Source organism: Vulpes vulpes, chromosome 4 (assembly GCF_048418805.1).
Source record: "Vulpes vulpes isolate BD-2025 chromosome 4, VulVul3, whole genome shotgun sequence".
NCBI lineage: Eukaryota > Metazoa > Chordata > Mammalia > Carnivora > Canidae > Vulpes > Vulpes vulpes.
Window position 1 is genome coordinate 128,419,636 of NC_132783.1, and position 23,022 is coordinate 128,442,657.

The 23,022-nt window shown below is 40.0% G+C and overlaps 1 protein-coding gene across 3 annotated transcripts in view; it reads left to right on the forward strand.

Annotated features, from left to right (window-relative positions):
- FYB1 (FYN binding protein 1) overlaps positions 1-23,022 on the forward strand; it is a 146,434-nt gene that overhangs the window by 22,236 nt on the left and 101,176 nt on the right. Inside the window, exon 2 of one of the 3 annotated variants that reach the window (XM_072757046.1) lies at positions 22,006-22,110. The exons of the other annotated variants lie outside the window; for them this stretch is intronic. Within the exon in view, the coding sequence (XP_072613147.1) occupies positions 22,006-22,110 (105 nt within the window). The remainder of the gene's footprint in view (positions 1-22,005; positions 22,111-23,022) is intronic. 3 annotated transcript variants of the gene reach the window in all.

A 23,022-nucleotide genomic window follows, 5' to 3' on the forward strand; every position in this document is an offset into this window, starting at 1 on the left:
TTTGGATCTTTGCCTAGTTACAGGTAACTCCTTTAGGAGAGGCACAAAGGGAAGAGTGAAAAATTCACATAACGAAGGTTAAAACATTCCTTTCTCTTTCTCAGGCTTCCTTGAAGCCTACACAGTACTCTCTTACAGAAAGCATATAGTTCAGTGGCACCAAGTCCCTATGCATTGCTGGGTACACCTGTTTATTTTTATTCTCTTAGGATAGGGTCAAAAAATCATTCCGGGGCACTTCGTTTGGTTAAGTGTCTGCCGTCCACTCAGTTCATGATCCCGGGGTCCTGGGATCAAGTCCCTCATCAGGCTCAGTGGGGAGTCTGCTTCTTCCTTTGCCCCTTCTTCCCATTCATTCTTTCTCTGTCTCTCTGTCTATCTCTATCTCTCACACACACACACGCAAATAAATAAATAAAATCTTAAAAAAAAAAATCATTCTGAATCTTGATATCAGCCAATGCATTGGCTTTTCCTCCCATATTTGTATAATTTGTAAATATCACAAAGCTTCTCTATGAAGATGAAAATAGTTAATAGAGCAGACCTAGAGACAGAGGGGATACAGACAAGTTAATAGCAAATTAGGACTACATATCCTCTGGGTGGTATTTTAGCCCAATGCAGTTCACTGTATTCCATTATCAATGCAAGCAATCTCCATCTTTAGAAACCTCTCCTCTTTGCTCTACTCTCCCCAACTAGCTGTTCACATGACTATTCCATATTCACAGCAACAGAAATATCCAAAGCAAAATTGTCCAAACCAGTTCCTTTCCCCACTTATACCATTTCTATCAGAATGATCCGCCTTGTCTTGAAGAATAAAAATGCTGTCATTTGAACTCTTGATTCACTTCTTTCCTTACATCAAGTCTGGTATTGAGTACTTGAATTCAGTGATTTTCAGAATTTTTCATGTCATGTCCCACACGGGAAATGATGATATTAGATGGATTGAGCAAGCCAAAAAAGGCTACTTGTGTCTGGAAGTCATTGCCTGGTGAGAGGTAGGGTGATCCCCACAGCCCCCAAGACATTCATGCATCAGTATCTCAACTCACTTATAACAGCAGGGCACCCAGGCTGGGAAGCTCAAATTTAATGCATTCTTTCTTCAAAATGTCTTGTATATTTACCCCTTTATTTCCATTTCTGCAGCTACCATTTCATTCAAGATCATTACCTCCTACTTGAATAATTATAACATCCTCCTGACTGTGTATTCACCTCTCTTGAGGCATCTTTAATGGTGCCACTGCCTAAACCACTTACTCAGTACTCTTGGCATGAGCCTACAATTTTTCTCATTACCTATGACAGTCAAACCCAAATTCTTCTGCCAGAATTTCAAAGAAAAAAAACTATGTGGGCCCATCCTACCTGTTCAACTTATTTCCTACTATTTCCTCCAACAACCTCTATTCAATTTAAATTCATTTATTCTTTGATTGCCACCAACACCATCACATATCTTATATTTGTTTTGCTTCCAGAAGATCCTGGTGGTAGTAGTGAGTAGTTGTAACTACTTGAGTAGTCTTGTGGTCTTGAGTATGTGACTATGTGTTAGGTCCTATGCCAGCCTTCACAGACACCTTGCATGTTAGCTAATAGTATTCCAATTTTATAGATAAGAAAGTTGAACTCAGGGTAAGTAACTTGGCCAAGGAGAAAAGTTGATCAAATGATGGAGAGCTAAGATTGCAAATCTCAGCCTGACTTCAAACAACACACTCTTTCTACTGCCTTCATCCAATGTGAATCCAAGCTTTCTCTGAACTCCACATTTCTTTCCAAACCTCTAATTTGACAATAATTTGCTATCACATGATAATCCTTTGATTGTTCTTTATTGTTCTCTTGCATTGATATGTAGCTGTCTGCATTTTTCTCTTTATTTTCCCAATAGTGCTGAGAACCTCTGACTGCAAAACCTGTATCCTCCTCAGGTGTTACTATGTCTCTATGGATATAACATCTCAATTGCTGAATTATTACGAAAGCATTATAGTTCCTCCTCAAGAGGTTGGTTTGGCTTTAATGAGCTTTATTTATTGTATTTTCTTTTACTCTTTTCCAAAAGTTCTCTGATACCTTAATATTTCAATTTATAGATTATTATAACACCGAAAAGCCCCAATGCCTTCTTTAGCCTATGAAGTTCCAGAATGTCCAGCAGATTTTCCAAAGCATATTGTTTCTTTAAATTAGAAATCTAGTCCCATAAATCTTCTAGTGGTTGTTTTTAAATCTATTCTTAACTTCAGAGCAAAATGAGTAATCTTCTCATTAACCCAGATTTAAACCTTAATAGCAATTGAGTAATATTATTTCATATAAAAGTATCATTTCAAATCCTATTACATGATTAGAATTTACGTGGCTGACAGGTTTAAAAAGCAAAGGCTTATTATACAGTTCTGATCCTCTAGACCCATGCTATCCAATATTGTAGCTGCTAGCCTCGTGTGGCTTTTTGAATTTTAATTAACTAAAATTAAATAAAATTTAAAATACAGTTTTTCAGTTGTATTAGCCACGTTTCAAGTGCCCAGTAATAGAAGGTGATTAACCATACTGAGCAGCACAGATATAGAACATTTCTACATCACAAAAAATCCTATTGGACTTCTCTAGAAGCTCATCAAGAGTTTTGTTGAGAAATATATATTTGATGTGTTTGATAGGAGCTGATAATATACTAACTACACATTCCTGTAAATAAAGTAGTTATCCTAAGTTAGGGTTTCATTTCATCTTTTTATGTACTCAGTGTAACACCTGGTGCCTAATAAGTGCTCAAAAAATGTTTAATATGTGTTTGTAGACTAAAGAAGTCTCTTTACAGATGCTCAGTGATCTGACATCATAACATACTCTTTTTTTTAAGTAAAGATTTAAGCAAGAGAAAGAGCAACTATCCTACAAACAAGCAGTCTTCATTTCATAAATTCTGCCAAAATGTTCAATGTAAATCTGTGGCAAATTGTTGACACCCCCACTGCCCCTGCTTGGACAGCTGTGGCCAACATCTGCATCAAATCAGCCAAGAGTTATTTATTTTCGAAATGTGCACTGACCTGCTTCTAAGCCCAAAGGGTAAAAATGTCACCTTTGTTCATTTCTCAAGAAAAATATTTTTAAGATCTGTGCTGACTGTGAAAGGAAAAGCTGTTCCTTGGGGTGTTATCCGTGATCCCCTCCTCATTTCCGGCTTTCTGGTAGCCATCATTCCTGCCCCATCCCCTCATTGTAATATGAACAGGACAGCAATTCCATTGCCCCACAAGCCACTATAGTCTCTTGTCTTCCAACGAATTTAAACTGATGAGTTTTTGTTTATGAACTGTGTGATTTTTGTAAGTACCTTAGTATTTCAAGGACAGTAGCTTCCTGGCACAGTAGAACTGTTTGATTCAGCCTTACAATTCCATTACCTAGGACACAGCCCCATAAAAGACAACCAATACTTTTACATACATAAATTAACTAAGATTAGCAAATGTGTAACCTTGCCTGGAATCAATTCTGTTAAGTATCAATAATATAGATAATAATAAAGACACAAATACAATTAAAACCAAAACAATTTTGATGAGTAACCTTTTCCTCAGATTCCTCATAAGCTCATGCAAAATGAGACTAATATGGGGTAATAATTATGGAACCAGGTAGAAAATTCTGTTAGAGCGCCTAGAAATAAGCGTGGATATCATGCATTTGGAGTCCACAGGTAGTTTACTTGAAGAATCATCACAGATAGAAGGAAAGCCCTTGTCCCCTGGAAACAAGTCTGGTGCATATCACCAGCAGAAGCGCTAGAGCAGTGGTTCTTAGTGGTTCTTAGTGTGGTCTGAAGACCCTTGGGGATCACCAAATCCCTTTCAGGGAATCCACAAGGTCAAAACTATCTACGTAATAATACTAAGACTTTATTTGTCCTTTTCATTCTCATTCTCTCATGAATGTTCAGTGGAATTTTCCAGGTGCTGCATAATTATCTGGAAAGGCATTTAAGATATTCTTCCCTTTTCCAACTATATATCTGTGTGAGACCATATCTTCATATACTTGAAGCAAAACATTATGTCACAACAGACTGAATGCAGACCAAACATGAAAGTGCAGCTGTTCTCTATTATACATTAAAGACATTTGCAAAAATGTAAAACAGTGCTATGCCTCTCCCTAAATTTTTTGTTTTGGAAAACATATTTTTCATAAAAGTGTTATTCGTGTTTATCCATAATGATCTAATACTGTTTTTTTAAAGTGAATCAAATAAATGAACATTGTCTCAATACGTACATTAACACAAGCTCTTTGGGGTCTTCTAATAATTTTTTAAGTATACAAAGTGATCTTGAAACCACTGCTCTAGACTATAGCAAGGACTGATGTAAGGTAAATGGGCTCCAGACAATGATTAACTCAAGAAGAGAAAGATCAAACGGAGCCCTGTTTCTAAGCTGGTCAGACTCTATTAATGATGCTGACCATGGTTCTTCATCCAATCAGCTAAATTACCCACAGCTTTTTGGAGGCTACGTCTACGTTTTCCTTTACTCTTTTCTCATAAACCAAACCATTCATTTGTCAGCCAAATATTTGCTAGCCTTTTTCCAGTTGCATACAAATTGTTTTGTTTCATAAAATATTTACTCTAAAATGCCACACTTACAATGGTTGGAAATAAGGATTCAGTTTTACTTTAAAGAGATGGTTGGGTCTGCTGGCAGCCTGGGCTGAGGTTGGATGTGTAGTAACAGGGCACAGATACCATTTCTCAGACCTGCTGCCCAGCGTATGTAGGTTATTGCAAAGAGAATGGGTAGACCAGTGTCCAAATGAGCCCTAACTCATCTCCCCATTGGCTTATTACTGTGTTTAAGTGTCATATGATGTATATGTTTAGGTAACATGGCCTAATAATATCAGGAAAGTTTATATTAAATTGATTCCCTTTGTAAAATGCTTCAATGTCCATTCTTTTTTAAGACTTTATTTATTTATTCAAGAGAGACACACAGAGAGAGGCAGAGACATAGGTAGAGGAAGAAGCAGGCTCCCTGCAGGGATCCCAACATGGGACTGGATCCCAGGACCCCAGGATCACAACCTGAGCTGAAGGCAGAGGCTCAACCACTGAGCCACCCAGGCACCCCTTTGATGTCCATTGCAATTAAAATTGCTAAAGGGCATTGGGAAAACTGTGTGAGTGTGTGTGTGGGGGGGGGGTGTGTGTGGGTGTGTGTGTGGGTGGGTGTCTGTGTCTCAGACAAGCAGCTTTTAGTCTCCTTCTTTCAACCACTGTTGTCTTTGGCTCAGAGGAAGTGCATCACTCCTAATTGTCATAGGCTGATCCATTCCCCAAGAGCTCAGAATAAGGCTGGTTCGATGATATTCTTCTCTGTGTCCCTGTAGCTTCTCTCTATCTCACACCTTGCTTACAATCATTTTTCAAGTCCTACAACCTATGGAAAAATCTATTTCTACTTGAGTGACCAAACCTTACCTAGATGCCGTGTCAACAGCAACCCACATGAGGCTGATGGCCATGTGGTCCGAGGGAATGGAGTACAACTGGGAAATGCTGACTCTGTGAGAATCTAGACTTCCCCTGCACCAGTTCCTGTCTCTGTAAAAGTGAAACACTTGGCTGTACCTCCATTCACCTCCCAACCATGTAAGAAGAATTTTGAGAATAACGTAGCCTTTGAGCAATTCCTGATTAGCACTTTTTTTCCCAGTCTCTACACAGTTTTCCTGGTCTCCCATTCCACCAAATTCTGCTGCCTCAATAGCATTTCTGAATCATTCTAACAGATAATTTCTCACATCTGGCCCGCTTATTTGGCATTTGAAGCATACTGCCCTGTAATAGTCATTGTTCTATGAATTTTACAGAAATATGCCATTTGTCTTCCAAACAGCCCTGAGTTTCTGGAGAGCAGAGATTTTGTCTTACTCATTTTTGACCACTGCACCAGACAATGCCTTATAGCCTGAAAGGTACTCAGGGTATTCAGGTGCAAAAATTAATTCAACATTTATTCCATGCCTGCCATGTGCCAAGCACCATTAGTAGCTTTCAGCAAATGTTTTCTGGATAGATGGGTAGATGGGTGGATGGATGGGCAGGCAAGTGGATGGACAATTGGATAAATAGACATCAAGCATATGTAAAATTTTCTGACATATCACTGTATCATTTATAGTATAAGTGAAAGACCAAATTTCATGTCTTAAAACAACACAAATCTATCATCTTATAGTTTTGTAGGTCAGAAGTCTAAAATGGGTCTCACTGAATCAAATCAAGGTTCAATCTGTATTGTGTTCTTTCTGGAACTCTCAGGGAAAATTCATTTCCTTGCCTCTTCCAGCTTCTGGAGGCTGCCTGTACACCTTGACTTATGGCTTCCTTCCATCTTCGAAGCCAAAATGTCTGATAGTCTTTTTCAGGCTGTATCACTCTAGTATTGACATTCTTGCCTCCCTTTACCCTTAATAAGACCATTATAGTAGTACATTAAACTCAACTGGATAGTCCAAAATAGTCTCATCTCAAGATCCTTGACTTAATTGCTTTCCTGAAAATTCCCCGCTTTCCATACAAGGTAGCATATTTACATTCTAGGGATTAGGAGGTAGACGTCTTTACAGGGGGGTCATTATTTTGCCTACCACACTATAGGATGTTTAGGTTACATTGGGAGTAGTATAAGGTGATTCAGAGATTCTTGATCTTGATTGACCATTAGAATCATTTAGGAGCTTTCAAGAAAACAGATGCTCAGGCACCTCACCCAAACACTGTGTTGTAACTGGACCACAGGGCCTGGCCATCAGCATTTGCTAAAAGTACCCTAGGTTATTCTGCAAAGCCGGGTTTGAATGCCATTGGGTATATTTAAGAAAGTGGATTTGGACCATCACACAAACTTAAATTTAATGGCCTCTTTAGCCCCTTAGGTTACTCACTTTATGTTTCTAATCCTGAGTGCCTTTTATCTATAAAATGGACATAATAATAATGTGAGGACTAAATTCGGTAATATATATGAAGTCCTGAGTGCCTTACCTGGAACATGTTAATCCCCCAATAAAAGGTAGCTACCATTATTAATTTTATAGAGTGAGTCGTATTATATCCCTAGGGTATGACAAACAGAAATATCAAAAGTAAATACCCAAGGATGTACCCCAAAGCCACCCCTCTTGGTTAGCTTAGAGCTCTCATTCTGCTTAGATCATCTGCAAACTGGCTCAGCCCAGGGGAGAGCTTAGATCATCTGCAAACTGACTTCACATTGCAGAGAATGGGCCTGTGGGACAAATTAGCTTAGCATTACTCACAGACAGCCAGTTCTCTCCCTTTGTCAACCTAGGGGATGATATATACACTGAGTCCCAACCCAGGAAGGTCCTTAGTCCTACTGGTGTTTTAAGTCTCTCCTTTAGTAAGAGAGTTTCGGCCCCTGGCCTCTAAAAGACTCCATTCACCATTCCTGGAGCCCCAAGCCCAGCCCCAGCTCAGCCAGTGAGGTGGGACATCCAATCAAGACTGTCCAGTCCTTGAGAAGCAGCCACACCCTGTCCCACAGAGAACTGAGATGCTTTGCATGATGCTCCCACAAGAGAAAGCCCCTATGCCATCCCATTTTACTTTCTTGTGTTGCTGAAGTTAGAATGGGCAAAAAGAACCATTCCCATTTTACAGTGAGGAAAGGCTACATTTAACTAAATCTCAAAGGAGTCATCAATTGTAGTACTGGTGTTTTCCGATTTTTATTAGCTTCCAAAATAAAAAAAGAGAGAGGAGATTACATCATAAATGAGGGATCTTGCTTTCTTAGCTTCCAGAGTCAAGAGAGAGAGAGAAAAGAAATTATATCATATATATATATTTATATATATATCATATATATATATATATGGTCTCATACGTTTTTTGTCTTGTCTTTTCCTTTGCTAGCCTCTTTTTTTTTTAGCTGCTGCAGAATTAAGGGGAAATGCCATGTCAAAAAATGTTGACCCTGGTGATTTAAAATTAAAATCTGTGGTTCTTAGTATGAAGGAAAACTGGAGCCTTATGATTCTACTTCCTCTATCTGCAGTTCTTGACAGAGGCCAGCAGCCCATTGCCATCAGTGACAGTACTTCCAAAGTTGGTATGTCTGTGGCATGGAGCACTTGTGTCAATCTTTCTATCCCTTGTGAAGCAGAAGCAACATTTTGGTTTGGTGTTTTTTTTTTTGGGGGGGGGGGGGATTGAGAAAGTTTTAAAATACAAAAAAAGCAAAAGAAATGCATAACAGTGACCAGTGGGCCCAGGACCAAGAATTTTGTCATATGTGTTAGAAGCTTTCTCTAATACAAAACGAATAGACCATAAATACAAAGTTGATATCAGTCATCAATCTCCTCAGTCTCTTTCCCACTGGGGCTTCCCAAAGGCAGTCCCCATCATGATTTCACTGCAACTCTTCTAATGTTGCTCTTTTGTGTGCCAGCAAAAGTCAGTTCTGCTCATATTAACTTGTGTGATTAGGACCCCAAACCCTAGAAGGTAGAGATAATGGCCACTCCAGTTAAGAGTCACCCACTGCTGCTGACTAGATCTTTCACCTCATCCGGCTCTGGTTGTGGATGCTGGAAGAGATGCTCTAGGCTTTGTATGGGGGTCAAGAACAGACAGATCATCCATGGCTAGCTCAAGACTTTCATTTTCTGGTTCCCATGGAGGCTTCTCAAGGTGAAAGTTCTTCTCCAGCAAAAGGCACTTTAGGTCAGTCTTACTGGATTCAAGAGAAACAATCCTTAAAAAAGAGAAAGAGAGAGAGAGAGAGAGAAAAAAAAACAATCCTATGAAGAGAATCCAGCAGAATTTCAAGGGCTCTTGGGTTACAAATCAAATGCTTCCTGGGGCCAGGCAGGCGATTTCAATGAGCCAAGTAGTCACAGTCAATGATGGAGTCCAGGCAAAATTCCAGCTAATTGTTGCACTGAGAAATCAGACTTTTCAAAGAAAGCCACAAATCTGAATGTTTATGTGAAATCGCTCTAGTTTTTACATTTCCCCATTTTTTTATTTAAAGTTTTAAATCTACAAAAAATCTTAAGTGATAGGACATCAAACAACAACTATATTCCCCTCCAGCTAAATTCACCCAATTGTTAACACTTGGCCACACTATATGTATAAGTAATTTTCTGAACAATTTGAAGGTAATTTGTGCAAATTATGACAATCATCCCTAAAAATTTAAGCATGCATCTCCTAAGAACAAGGGCAGTCTCTTTTTTAACCATAATACCACCATCACACCTAAGGAAAGTAAAAAGTTTTGTATCGTTTAATTGTCCATATTAAAATATCTCCAACCATCCCAAAATTATTCTAATTTTTTGGTTCAAACCAGAATCCAATCAAGCTGTATGTATTACATTTTATTATATTCCTTTGGAATCTTTTAATCTGGAAGAGTTCCATACGTTTTTATGTTTTTCAAAGCTATTTTTAATTGTTGCTAATGAATGTGATTTATATGAATTTGTGTCTATGTGTGTATGCATCCTCACACACATAGGCAACACAAGCAGATCCACAGGCCAGATTCATGCTCTGTGGTGGATCTCTGCACCCGGATGTGGTCCATCCAAAGTCCCACTCCCAAAAGCACAGTCAGTATAGTCTTTGCCTCAGCTCACATTAGTGCATTTGCTTAGTAAGTATGGAAAGATGAGAAAGAGAATTCCTTCTTTCATTGCTATTTATTGATAGGCCTCAGCACTGATACTGCTAAACTCTCGGAATGAATTAGATGAGAATCACTTGGGAGAGGAAGCGGGTGTAAGCATGATTGCTGGGTTTTATTCTAAACCTACTCAGTCTGGAATCACATTTTTAAAAATACCTCCCTTATTCTTCTGAACACTAGACTTTGAGGACTGCTAGTCTAAAAACTCAGATAAATTATGAATTGGGCCCTATCCCTGACAAGTTCAAATGGACCTAGACATTAAACATTAACACCTGTTGGAATGAATACTCTGAACGGCTCAGGGGGAGGATCAGAGAAGACTGGTGGGGAAGGAATCTCGGTGTAGAGTTTAAAGAAGATTGAGTTGTCCCAGTTGAAGAAGTGGAATAAGTTATGGAAATGAGAGTGGCAGAAGCTATGCCTCATGCAGTGGGAGATGGGAGGTGACAAGGACTGATGATGGGAAGCCTCATATGCCATGTTAAGGAGTTTTGATTTTGTTTCCTGAAGGGTTGGAGAGCCACTGAAGGGCTTTCAGGAGGCATGATTCAGTTGATCATAGGAAGATCATGCTTGACAGCCCCGGGAAGAAAGGATTAGAGACAGAACAATTTCATAAGAAGCCATTGCAGTTAAAGAGGCAGGAGGTGATGAAGGCAGCGTACTGGAGAGGATGGGCAAGTGGGGTTCCAAAGACCCTTGAGACATAGAAGCAACAGGACACGGTGCTAAAATGTGAACACAGGAGTCAGAGAAGTGAGTCTAAAGTTGATTCTCAGCTCTCCATTTGGTCTTGTGTGAATGAATGTCTGCAATGCCAATTGGACATTCAGGTGAAGATGTCTCTTAGGTGATTACCTGGTCAGGAAAGCAACAGTGGATAACTGAACACGTGGACCAGTAGAGATGACACAGCTGGGGCAGACTGGTGGGGATGACAGGCTTTAGATCAGAGAGAAGTTTTGGGGGCACTTGCATGCCAAAGAAAGTACTTGTAAACCCATTTGAATGGGTGGGACCAGACAGTAGGGAACACCATGACATCCCTATGCCCTTTGCCTACTTCTAGTGCATTGGTTTTCTCTTTCTACTCTTTTTTTTTTTCTCCAAAGTGGAGTGAATACAACAGAAGGAGACTCAAGACAGTAGGACATGAACGGAAATTGTTAGATGATATTTTTTAAATCTCACCTTTCCTATTTTTGTTTACATTTTATAATGGTTAGTAAAGTGTATTTGTGAAGTGATACACGTGTGTGTGTGTATGGAGTGGTAGGTAAATAGATACGGCTCACTAAAAGACATCTCACTAAAGATATTAGGGGTGAAGGCTAAAATATATTTTACTGCTAGCTATACACAATCAAAAATCTTCAGTGACCACTCTTCTGCATGACAGAAGCTCAAGAAAGTGAAGCCTCCAGAAGGAGATGGGGAGAAATGGGCACGGCACAAATCTTGCACGTCCACTTCTCAGAGATGGCTGGCATCTCTCAAAAGGTTTTGCCAGTTAACAAAACCCCACATAGCAGAACCCCTGGAAGTTGTTCAAGTCCCTGTACCTTTTCTTACTCTGAGTGTGTTTGTAGAATCTAAGAAGCTGAGAGTTGGAAAAACCTTTGGTGTTGATGAGCTAGTTTTCTGCTTTCGCGAGAAGGATAAAGAACAGATTGAAGGAAGGAGGGTGAGGTAAGAGGTAGATAGGGTGGAGGAAAGTAGAGAAAAACAATTTTTTTTTTGACCCATGAGCCTGAAGCCAGTCCTGCCCCTTGCAGGTTGTAATGTTTCTCTTATTTGTGTATAGGAGTTATGAGGGGAGGGAGGGGAAGTAACTGTTAAAGTGAAAGAAAATAAGCAGAATCTGTTTATTGGCTTCCCTCTACGTGATCCATTCTCAGCCTACTTACCAGTGTGTCTGGGCATTGGGTACTTTTGATATCACATAGTGAACTCATTCTAGGAATACACATTTTGCATAGCCTGTGATCAGGCTGTGACTGGTTTAAAGACAAAGCTCCTGACAACTGGACATTTGTCAGCAGGGCAATGGCAAATTTCGGAAGGGTGTGGATTCATTTGTGCTTTATCTACTGCTCATTAGTCTGGAACAGTGGCAGAGCTTGGGCTCTCCTGCCAAGTGCACTCCCTTGCTACATAAGCAGGATGGGGAAGCCCGCCTGGTCTATCTTCATGTTACCTCCAGATGCTTGTGGAAAGGGAAGCCATCAGGATTGTGCTAAAACATAACTTGAGGCCAAATATTTTCACTCACACATACATTCATGATTTGTTTTCTGAACAAGTCACTGGAGACGTTGAATGGCACATGAGCTGGCATAGGCACCAGAACCAGATCACCTCTCCTTGAAAGGTGGCTCGACTGGTCATTGGCTTCATGTCTCTACTTGAAGAATTAGAATATTAGCTGTCGTTTTTTTTTTAATTAAGAGGACATAAATATTACAGTTGCTAAGGTACAAGAACGGTAAGTGCAGCATTCAGAGAACAGAAAAGCAAGCATATTGACAGGCCATAGGTATGAACAGGCCCATGGTGCAGGCAGTAATTATATGGACCAGATAGAAATAGGGTAAGGTTTCTCAACCTGGGGTAGAGGTGAGGATGGGGTGACATAGGAATAGTAGAAAATTTGCCTGTCACTACTTTTCACCCTATGGTATTTTATTCCCTTGTGTTTCACAATAGAGCTACACATAATGGGGAAGAAAAAGGCTGGTATTCAAGCCCACAAAGAATGAGCTATTCATGGAGACCATCATTTTCTTTGAATCGCTCTTGCTCGGGAAGGGGGGGAGGGCGCTCCTCAACCTTTCATAAAATATCCAGAAGCATTGAGGTGTTGGCTGTAATTCTGCAGCAGATGTAACATAAGAGCTAGTATTTAAGTGAAGAAACCTTTGAAAGACTTTATTTTGTGTAATTGCTCAGGCTTCCTCGTAATTTATGAAACGCTCTAGGGAGGAGCCACAAAAATAATGAGAAGTAGATGTCCAAATGATAACCCAATATGACATTAGTGATTTCCCTAAAAAATAGAATGCAAGTAATTCTTTCCAACTCCACCTTCTGTTAACACCATCTCAAGAGGGACTGTGTGTGAAGAAAACTGTGCCTCTCATATTTTATATGCTTTCCTCTAAATGAAAGGGAAAGAATACTATTGCCATATAGCAACTTTAAAGTCTTGCATTCATCTGCTGCTTCACAAAAATGGTTGCATGTATCTAGAACATACAGTAAAACAGGCTTATGGCCAAAATAATGCGTTTACTTTGGCATATATTGATTATAAGCCACATAACATAGAGGGGCACAGGGAGAACCAAATGGGATTTTTGTCATCATTACCATATTGTTATCAAATAATAAAAATACCTGATATTTAATATCAAATATTGTATATCTCTTTGTGAGGAATTACAAAAATACGAAAAAAGTGAATGGAATTACAAAAATACGAAAAAAGTGAGTGTTATGTAACAATGAGATCAGCTCAATATAAGATAGACTCAGATAAGTATCTACACTTTCATTTATTTTAGGAACATTTCCTTATGTTTCCAAGCTCATCTCCTAGCTTTTTACTTATTTTTATTAAATTTGCAACCTTTTCCAGTACTATCAACAAACATAGCTATCACTCAGTTTGAATGCTCAAACATTTAAGTATAATCTTTGTAAATGTGTACATTTCTTCTCCTCCCATTTTGGATTGCAAAATTTATTTCTATCCCTCAGAGGTATAAATTGCTGGATTTACCATTTCCTGGGGATAAATGTGTAAAAGACGTAAATGCCCTGCAAACCAGGAAGCTGCCCTTGACTTGTAATAAATTAATTCATTCAACAATGTTTATAAAGTGCCTTCTGCGTGCCAGGTACTGTATTAGGAACTATGGATCAAAGACAAATAAGCCAGAGTCCCCACCCTCAAAGAGCTCAAGGTCTAGTGGGAGAAACAGACTTGTCTCCAATAACTAAAGGATACCAAGGAAACCAAAGCAAAGGCATCTTGCCCAGTCTTGAGGAACTGAGTTCAGAAGGAGATGACATCTACATGGGGCTTTGGGGCTCAAGTAAGAGTTAACCAAGTAAAGTAGAAGAGAAGAGATGCATTTCATGGAGGCAGGGCATGTTCTGGGTTTGGGGAGATTTTGTTTCATCTTTGGCATCAGAGGTAGGTAGGTGGGAAAGAGAATAAACATAAGACTGGCTTTAAAAAGTTAATAATCCTCTACTTTCTTCCTTTCCCTCACTCATAACCATCCAGCAAAATCCAAGGACAGTAGAGTTGCTCCCTGGTGCCAGGACCCAGGCTCCTTCTGTCTTCTGGCTCTGCTATCCCCAGCATTGCCCTAGTCATCAGTGAACCACAGTGGCTCTGACCCACACAGTGTTGCAGCCAGCGGGGAGGAGAAGCATGATAGGACCCAGATTAAGGACACTACCCAGGAGCTACATAAATCTCTTATACTCTGATCCAATTGGCCAAATCTTAGCCATATGACCACCTCTAGGGGCAAGAGGCTAGGAAATGTTCTCTTCTGTGTAATTGTGTGCCTGGCTAAAACACAGGAGTTCTCTTACCATAGAACAGGCATTGGCAAACCTTTTCTACAAAGGGGTCAGATAGTAAATCTTGTACACTATCTATGGTCTTTGTCATGTAAGTTGTTGTTCTTTTTGTTTCTGTTGGTTTTTTTTTTTTTTAGAAACTCTTTATTTTCTTTTTTATTGATTTATTTATGAGAGATACACAGAGAGAGAAGCAGAGACATAGGCAGAGAGAAAATCAGGCTCCCTGTGGGGAGTTTGATGCAGGACTCGATACTAAGAACCAAGATTCAGGACCTGAGCCAAAGGCAGACATCTGCTCAACCACTGAGCCACCCAGGTGCCTCTGGTTTTTACATTTTTAAAGAATTGCTAAATGGGGCACCTGGGTGGCTCAGTGGTTGAGCAGATGTCTGCCTTTGGTTCAGGTTATGATCCTGGGGTTCTGAGACTGAGTCCCGTGGGGAGCCTGCTTCTCCCTCTCCCTCTGCCTAAGTCTCTACCTCTGTGTGTGTGTGTCTCTCATAAATAAATCAATAAAATCTTTAAAAAAAAATGTAAAAACCAATCTCAGCTTAAAGCTTGTGTGAGATGAGCCATAGGGCAGGTGCAGCAGGCACATGGGCCACGGTTTACAAAACCCTGCTATGGAAAAATGGAAGGCTACAGGGAGAGGAAAGTGGCTGTGTCCAACACAACTGCCACGAGGTTACAAAGACTAAGAGGAACCTTGCCTTGCTCACTTTTCTCGTCTCAACATAGGGCTTGACCCATACAGTAGGTGCTTCCTATTTGTGACTGACGGACAGATTGATTGATGGATCGATTCATTAATTAAAGAAAGGCAAGGGAGTTTAATTTAACAACAATTTGTCAAAAACCCACTGAGTCCCAATGGTAGTCTCTCAACATAGATTGTAATTTGAATACTCCAGTTTTTACAGAGTTTGAAGAAAAATTTAACCAATAGCAGACAAGAGTGAAACCACTGGGCTTTCTGCCACACGCACCCCCACCAGCTCATACAATCACCACTCATTTCACCTCCCAGCGGCAGAAGCAAATATGCCATGTCTTGGAGTGGATCTCCCTAATCGACAGCAGGTGAGCAGCCCCAGGTGTGCAAGCAGATTACAGAAGCAAAGCCTTCTCGGTTCCTCCCCCTGTATCCTGGAAGCATAGTGGCAGGCAGGAGGACCTCGTTTGGGTTTTGCCCTTATAAATGTCATATGCTTGGTGGGAATGTCAGCAGAAGTGTCCAGGCTGAACAGACACTTTTTAGTTCCCCTTACCTCCCCCTTCTTACTCAATATCCTGAGGACATAATAGAACTTTTCTTGTCGAAGTCAGCCTAGTAGGGGGAGGGAGGGGTGGATCACTCAACCATTCCCTTGGACATCACCCTGCCAGGCATCTGAAAGTGCCACAGTTCTTGGACTCTGCAGGCTGAGCAGATACAACAGCCAAAAGTGAGGGGGACCCAGCCCCTGGCCCCAGGAAGACTCACTCAGTGAGGCCCTCTTTTTTCCTCATTCTACAGGAGTCCGGTAACAGCTTCTTTCAAAGAAATGTGTAATTTTTTACAGCAGCAAATTCTGGCAGCATAGATTGTGCTCGCTGAAATAACTAAAAGAAAGCTCTGCTGGAAAACAGCAGAAGAGGTGGACATCCGACACTCAGAAGCAGCCTCATTGTAGCCAGAAGGGTGATAAGCAGATAAAAACGTGTCTGTCACTCGCTGTTTCGTAACTGGAGACGGCCTGTCACACGTTCCTTTCCAACCCCTGGTGCAGCTGGTGTTAAATGAACTCTTGCAACAGAACCAGAAACATGGTCCTAGAGGGCACAGATGACTTAGTTCGTCCTGGCATCCTTTTGATGAGGAGGAGCAAATTTCAACTCTCCCCAAACCTTAAGATCTGGCAGGGGGTGAAGATTCATGTGAAATTTCTGCATAGACCAGGGAAAGGAAGCTACTATGCTGCCATCAACCCCGCCTCCTCAGAAGGAACCCTGGGAAACAGGGACAAACGATGATAAAGAGCGACAAATTATCTGAGGAAATCTTTCACAGTGACAGTAACTAAAAGCAAAATTTGGTTGGAGCCTTTGGCTCTCTTGTATGAATTGCTGCCTCTTCAGAAGAATTCATTAAGCCTTCCCCCACCCCCACCTTTTAGCTAAAGTTATAATGAGGTAATTTAAAGAAGAGCCTGGGCCTCTTACTCTGCCTCGACCAGCTGTGTGACTGTGGGCGAGCTACTTAACTGCTCTGTGCCTCAGTTTCCTCCTCTAAAAAATAAGGGTAATAGTAGTACTTACCTCAGAGAGCTGGTGTGAGTATAGTTATATGAACTTATTGTGTACTACTATGTAACAATAGGTCGTTAATATTTTCCATTTTAAATATTTTGGCGTCAGGTAGAGATTATTCCAAGTAGAGAAATAGGCAGGTGTATGAACAAGGCAAAGTCACGGGTGTGCTTTTCTGTCCATGCTGCAGACCGTCAGGCCAGGTTTTATGTAGACCAAAACAAACATTTGCATATACAAGGCATGAAACAAACTTCAAATATTATAATACCCAAGAAATTAATGATAAATGATAGGTAAGGAGCAAGAGGAAGATGTTCTTTCCAATAAAACCACATCTTTAAAAATCCTCCGTTAAGGGATGCCTGGGTGACTCAGTTGGTTAAGCAGCTACCTTCGGCTCAGGTCATGACCTTGGGGTCCTGGGATCAAGGCCCACATCTGGCTCCTTGCTCAGTGGGGAGCCTGCTTCTCCCTCTGCCTTCGCTGCCCCTTCCCATTCCCGCTCTTTCTCTCACTCTCTCCATCTAAAATAAACAAATAAAATCTTAAAAAAAAATCCACCATTAAAAGTGATCACGAATATCAAAGGAATCTCAGTGTATTCAAGAGACCCCCTGAGAGAAGCCAGCCTACTGTTTTAAAAAGAAAAGGCTGGGAAAGAAAGATTCCATTTCTCTTGGAGAATTAATTTCAAGGCTCAAATTCATGCTGCTTTTCATGACTGCTTGTCATTTCCATCCATTTAATTACCAGGGGGCTTCATGTGCTCTCCAGCTCCCACCGGAATCCAGAGGGCCCTTCTTAGGGCTAGGAGCTCAGTACAGCTGGTTTCTGGGGGAAATCCACTCTTGAAAGTTATGGCAGGCTCAGGGAGAGGTCACACTGGCACCTAGTGGTCCGAAGGCTAAGTGCAAGCAATTGCTAAACCCATTTTAATCTTTCTTTTTATTAAAGTCCAGAGTTAAACAGGCCCCAGGCTTTTATGTCCACGGTTGCTGAGTGCCGAAAGGTGGAGAGCAGAGGTGGGAAACATTTTTGTATCCAGCCACTAGGAAAAAATCAAATATGTATGTGTTTGAGCAGAGATGAAAATCCAATGGGAAGTCTTAGAAACTCATCAGAAGCTAGTGAGGGGGTTTTTCTCCTAGATTGGGAGAGTTCAGGGCTTGTCTTGTTTTTCTACTTCTGCTAACAGGCCTCCTTACATGGACAAGAAACAGGCAAACCCATTGAGTATATAAATTCAATATATTCTTTATAAAAAATATTGCTGAATCTGCGCCCTGTTTGCTGGTCAGAGTAGTGCCTGACCTTGCTTCCAGGGGCAGGTTAAAAGCCACTACAGCTCACTGGCTCAGGTAACCAATCCCCCACTCTGTGTATCCAAGCCAGGGACAATCCCAGCAGGAATGCTTGCTTTGGGGTGATAACAAATGGTGCAGAAAAGGTAATCATGCAACAAGATTTTACGCCCTTCATCTGAACATCATCCACACAGGCACTTAGACATTCAGAGAAAGAAGGCACAAAGGCATTTTGGACTTTTGTGAAGGGGGGTCCTGTTAGTTTCCTGTGGCTCCTGCAACAAATTATGACAAACTAGGTGGCTTACAACAACAGAAATTTATTCTTTCACAGTTCTGGAGGCCAGAATTCTGAAATAAAGGTGTTAACCAGGTCATGCTCCCTCCAAAGGCCCTGGGGGGCATATCTGTTCCTCCCCTCTTCCAGCTTCTGGTGGGTCCAGGCATGCTCTGGTTTATCACTCCAATCTTCATGTCTTTGTCTTCATGTGGCCTTCTCCTCTGTTTTCTTTCTCCCTTCCATATTTAGAAGTACGCTTGTTGCTGGATTTACTGCCACCTGGATCATCAAGGATAATCTCACCAGATGATCCTTAATTACATCTGCAAAACCTTTTCCCAGATGAGATCACATTCACTGGTTCTGAGACATGAACATATTTTTTTTTTTTTTGAGAGGGCGAGGGGGTTCTTATTCAACCCACTAGAGTGGTTGTAGAAGATAGAAATTTTAAAAAGACAAGCAGCCAACATCTGTACCCCAATCCCACTTACCCTTGCTGAATCAGGGTACCCCCAAAAGTTACTTCAAACTTGCCATTAAATTTCTATAATTCTTAGTAGGAGTTGATCGATGAAGATGTGAGGAGAAAAGAAGAAGAGATCCAAGATCCCAGTGGATTTTTTTTCAGCTTCATTTTACTTTCCATTGGATTGTTTGTCTCATAGTTGATTGTATGGGTAGTGAGGAGAAGTTTCAAGAGTTGTAAAAGTGATCAAAACACATTCTGTAGGTGGTGGTAGTTGCCCTGCTGGTACAGTGGGAGACCTGTGCTTTCACTTATATGTTTGTCTGTTTGTTTGTTTATGTAACGTATTTAAACTAAAGAAAATCAAAACCGAAACTGTTCACTCATGTCTCCCAGACCCCCAGGTCTCACCTCTAGCAACCACCAATCTTGCCTCTGTATCTATGAGCTTGGTCTTTTTACTTTATTTATTTTTAGATTCCACATAAAAGAGAGATCACATGGTATTTCTCTTTCTCTAAGTTATTTGACTTAGCATAATACCTTTGAGGTCCATGTATGTTGTCACAAATAGCAAAATTTCATTCTTTTTGTGGTTGAGCAATATTTCACTGTTCATATATACTATAGTTCTTTTTTATCTATTTATTTACTGATGGACACTTAGATTGCTTCCATATCTTGGCTATTATAAATAATGCTGCAATGATCATCGGGGTGAATGTATCTTTTCAAGTTAGTGTTTTCATTTTCTTCAGACAAATATCCAGAATGAATTGAATTGCACAGTAGTTCCTTTTTTAATTTTTTGAGGAACCTCCACACTATTTTCCATAGTGGCTGCACTTGTTTGCATTCCCACCAACAATGGACAAAGGTTCCCTTTTCTCCACATCCATGCCAACACTTGTTATCTCTTATTGGTTTTTTTTAAATATATAATAGACATTCTAAGATGTATGAGGCAATATCTCATTGTACTTTTGATTTGCATTTCCCTGATGATGACTGATGTTGAGCATCTTTTCATGTGTCTGTTGGCCATCTGGATATCTTTGGAAAAATGTCTCTTCAGATCTTCTGCCCAATTTTTAAATTGGTTTGTTTATCACTATTATTATAAATGGGATTGTTTTCTTTTTTTTATTTTTTAAAAGATTTTATTTATTTATTCATGAGAGACACAGAGAAAGAGAGAGGCAGAGACACAGGCAGAAGGAGAAGCAGGATCCACACAGGGAGCCCGATGTGGGACTTGATTTCAGGACTCCAGGATCATGCCATGAACCCAAGGCAGGTGCTAAACCGCTGAGCCACCCAGGGATTCCTGGGATTGTTTTCTTAATTCCTCTTTCTGATAGTTCATTATTAGTGTTTTTAGTCATTTTGGTATCCCAACATGCCATGAGATGACACATGCTCACATTTGTCCTCATGGCTGGAAGGGCTGGTGATTCTCCATAGAGAAACCCTTAGAGGAGCACAGAAGGATAGGATGGGTTACATTCCATGTGCCTCTTGAAAAGAAATTTCCCAAGATGATTCTATTGCAGCCTATGTTTCTAGCCCTCTGCTTTCCCTGTCACCTCAGAGGAGACCATCTAAAACAGTTTTTTTAACTTATTAGTAAAAAAAAATAACTTAGGAATGAGGTATGCTTATACCTCCCAAGTAGTTTTGTATTGTTTTTATTTTATTAGAAATTTGACATTGGTCCTTTATTACAGTTTTGCCACACTTACGTGTAAGTCGTTTAAAATGTTTTAAAAGTTTTAAAAAATATTCTCAATCAAGTGCAATGTCATCTGGACAGTTGCATGTATACATATAAGTTTGATCTTGTTGAAAGATCATTTTTACCACCATTTTGAGTCACTTCCATTTTCCTCTTCCAATCACTAAAATGGAGATAAAAAGAAAGAAAAGATCTCATTGTGGAAAAATATCAAAGCAATTGTATCATTTACAAAGAGTTTTTGTTTAATAATTTTTCAGATAATGCTTAACTATTTTTACGACTTTCTTGTGGTAAAATATACGGAACATAAAATTTGCCATCTTAACCATTTTTAAATATACAGTTCTGTGGCCGTAAGTACATTTACACTGTTGTATGATCTTTAATGCCATCCATCTCCAGAATGTTTTCATTTTCCCCAACTAAAATTCTGTACCCATTGAACACTTAACTCCCCGTGGCCTCTTCCCCTCAACCTCTGGCCACCACCATCCTACTTGCACTCTTTATGAATTTGACTACTCTAGGTACCTCAGATAAGTGAAGTCAGACAATATTTGTCTTTTTGTGACTGGCTTGTTTCACTTAGCATAATGTCCTCAAGGCTCATCCATGTTGTAGCGTGAATCAGAATTTCCTTCCTTCTTAAGACTGAATAATATTCCATTGTGTGTATATACCATTCTTTCCTCATCCATTCCTCCACTGTTGACACTTGGGCTGCTTCCAGCTTTGGCTACTGTGAACATGAGTGTACAAATAGCTGTTCAAGTCCCTGCTTTCACTTCTTTTGGGTATATAGCCAGAAATGAAATTGCTGGATTGGTTTTTGAGGAAATGCCATACTGTTTTCCACAGTTACTGCACCATTTTACATTCTCACCAGGAATGCACGAAGGCTCAATTTCTCCACATTTCTTACCAACGTTTGTTATTTTCTGTTGTTGGTTTTTTTTATATAATAGCCATCCTAAGAGGTGGTTAAATATTTTAATTAAAGGAAAATTTATTTTAATATAACAGATGACTCTCTTTGTAGTATCTTTATTCTTTAGGAAACCATACTGTTTTAAAAATCACTAAACAAGAAGGGATTTTCATGTGTTTAATTTTTTATTTCTGTTCTTTGAATGAACCATAGATGTTAATGGTATTTTTTTTTTTTTTGCTTTTTTATCCAGGCAAAAGGAGTTATTTTATATGAATTCTTTGCTAACCATCTGATTTTTTGCCACGGGCCTTCCCAAAATATAGCCTCTTTCCCAAAACATACCTTTATCAGTTCACACTTTCAACTTCCCTCTGCAGCCAGATGAATAATAAACACCATCCCAGGGGAACAATGGATGAACTGTAATGGTGCCCCAGGCCCCTGAATGGCCATATGGATGATTCATGCCACTGACTCTGGGGAGCAGTTGTTTGGGGAGGGGGAAGAGACCTAATATAGTCCTGTATGTAAATGTACCACCCCAACACCCATATACACAGACCAAACATTAAAAATAAAGCAAGCAGAATTGTTTGTCTTTGTCTTCTCTCACATTTTTCAGATTACCTGTGATGTTACAAAGCCAATCAGGATGTTTTGGCTTAGATCCCCACATCCCTGCTTGATTTGTCTCTTTGCTCATCTCAGATCTGCTATGATCACAATTGTGAGTAGAGCAAGTGTTAACACATCATCCGCCATGATTAAATCATTAGGGTTAGGTGGAAAACTTTTTGGATCAGCCTAAGAAATTCATCTTGTGTGAGCTTAGGATTCAAACTCAAAATCATAATCATAGAAGAAGGAAAGTCATGACTTCTATGGCATATTATAGCAAACACGGGATAGAGTCAGAAAATCTCAATTTGGCTCTCTTTCCTACCGTGTGCTTGAATTAGGTTATCCTCCTCTGTCAATAGGAATAAACCAGGCTTTGGGAGGATCCAGTCAGATATTGTATGTGGAATTTTGTTTTAAAATGTGATTATTAGTTCTAATAATAGAATTCTTAACAGATATAAAATGCCAAACTCTAGAATTTTTTTGCTAACTCTACAAGTGTACACAGTTTGGGGAGGGGCAGGAAGTGTTGAGGTCATTTGTACCCCGAGATGAGTGATCATAATTCAGCACAGATTTTAAACTAGATATTGGCAACGTGCCACATGCTAGAACCACTGACATATTAGCAAGGAGTCACCAGTGCTCTCAGAAGAATATGAAGCAATGTGTGAAGGAAAAGATAAGTGAAAACCCAGAGAGCTAAAGCCATGAAGCACCTAGGAAATGATGAGGGGCTGGGGAAAAACAGGGTGGCTGGTGTTAAAAGTGGGATCTACACCACGAAAAGCTTGAAATTGAAAACATCACAGTTTTAATGAGAAAGAGTGCAACCTGCTTTAAAGAGCCCCATGGTGATAAAGGTGAGAGAAGTTGCTCATCTCCTGGCAGAGTCGTGTGACTGACTTATAAGAGAGGAGAAGTGAAGTAAGAGGTGTGAGGTGACTGTACTGCTCAGTCCTGATTACTAAATACTGAATGCATTTTCTTCAAAGTTCAAAAGGAGAGATGGACTAGG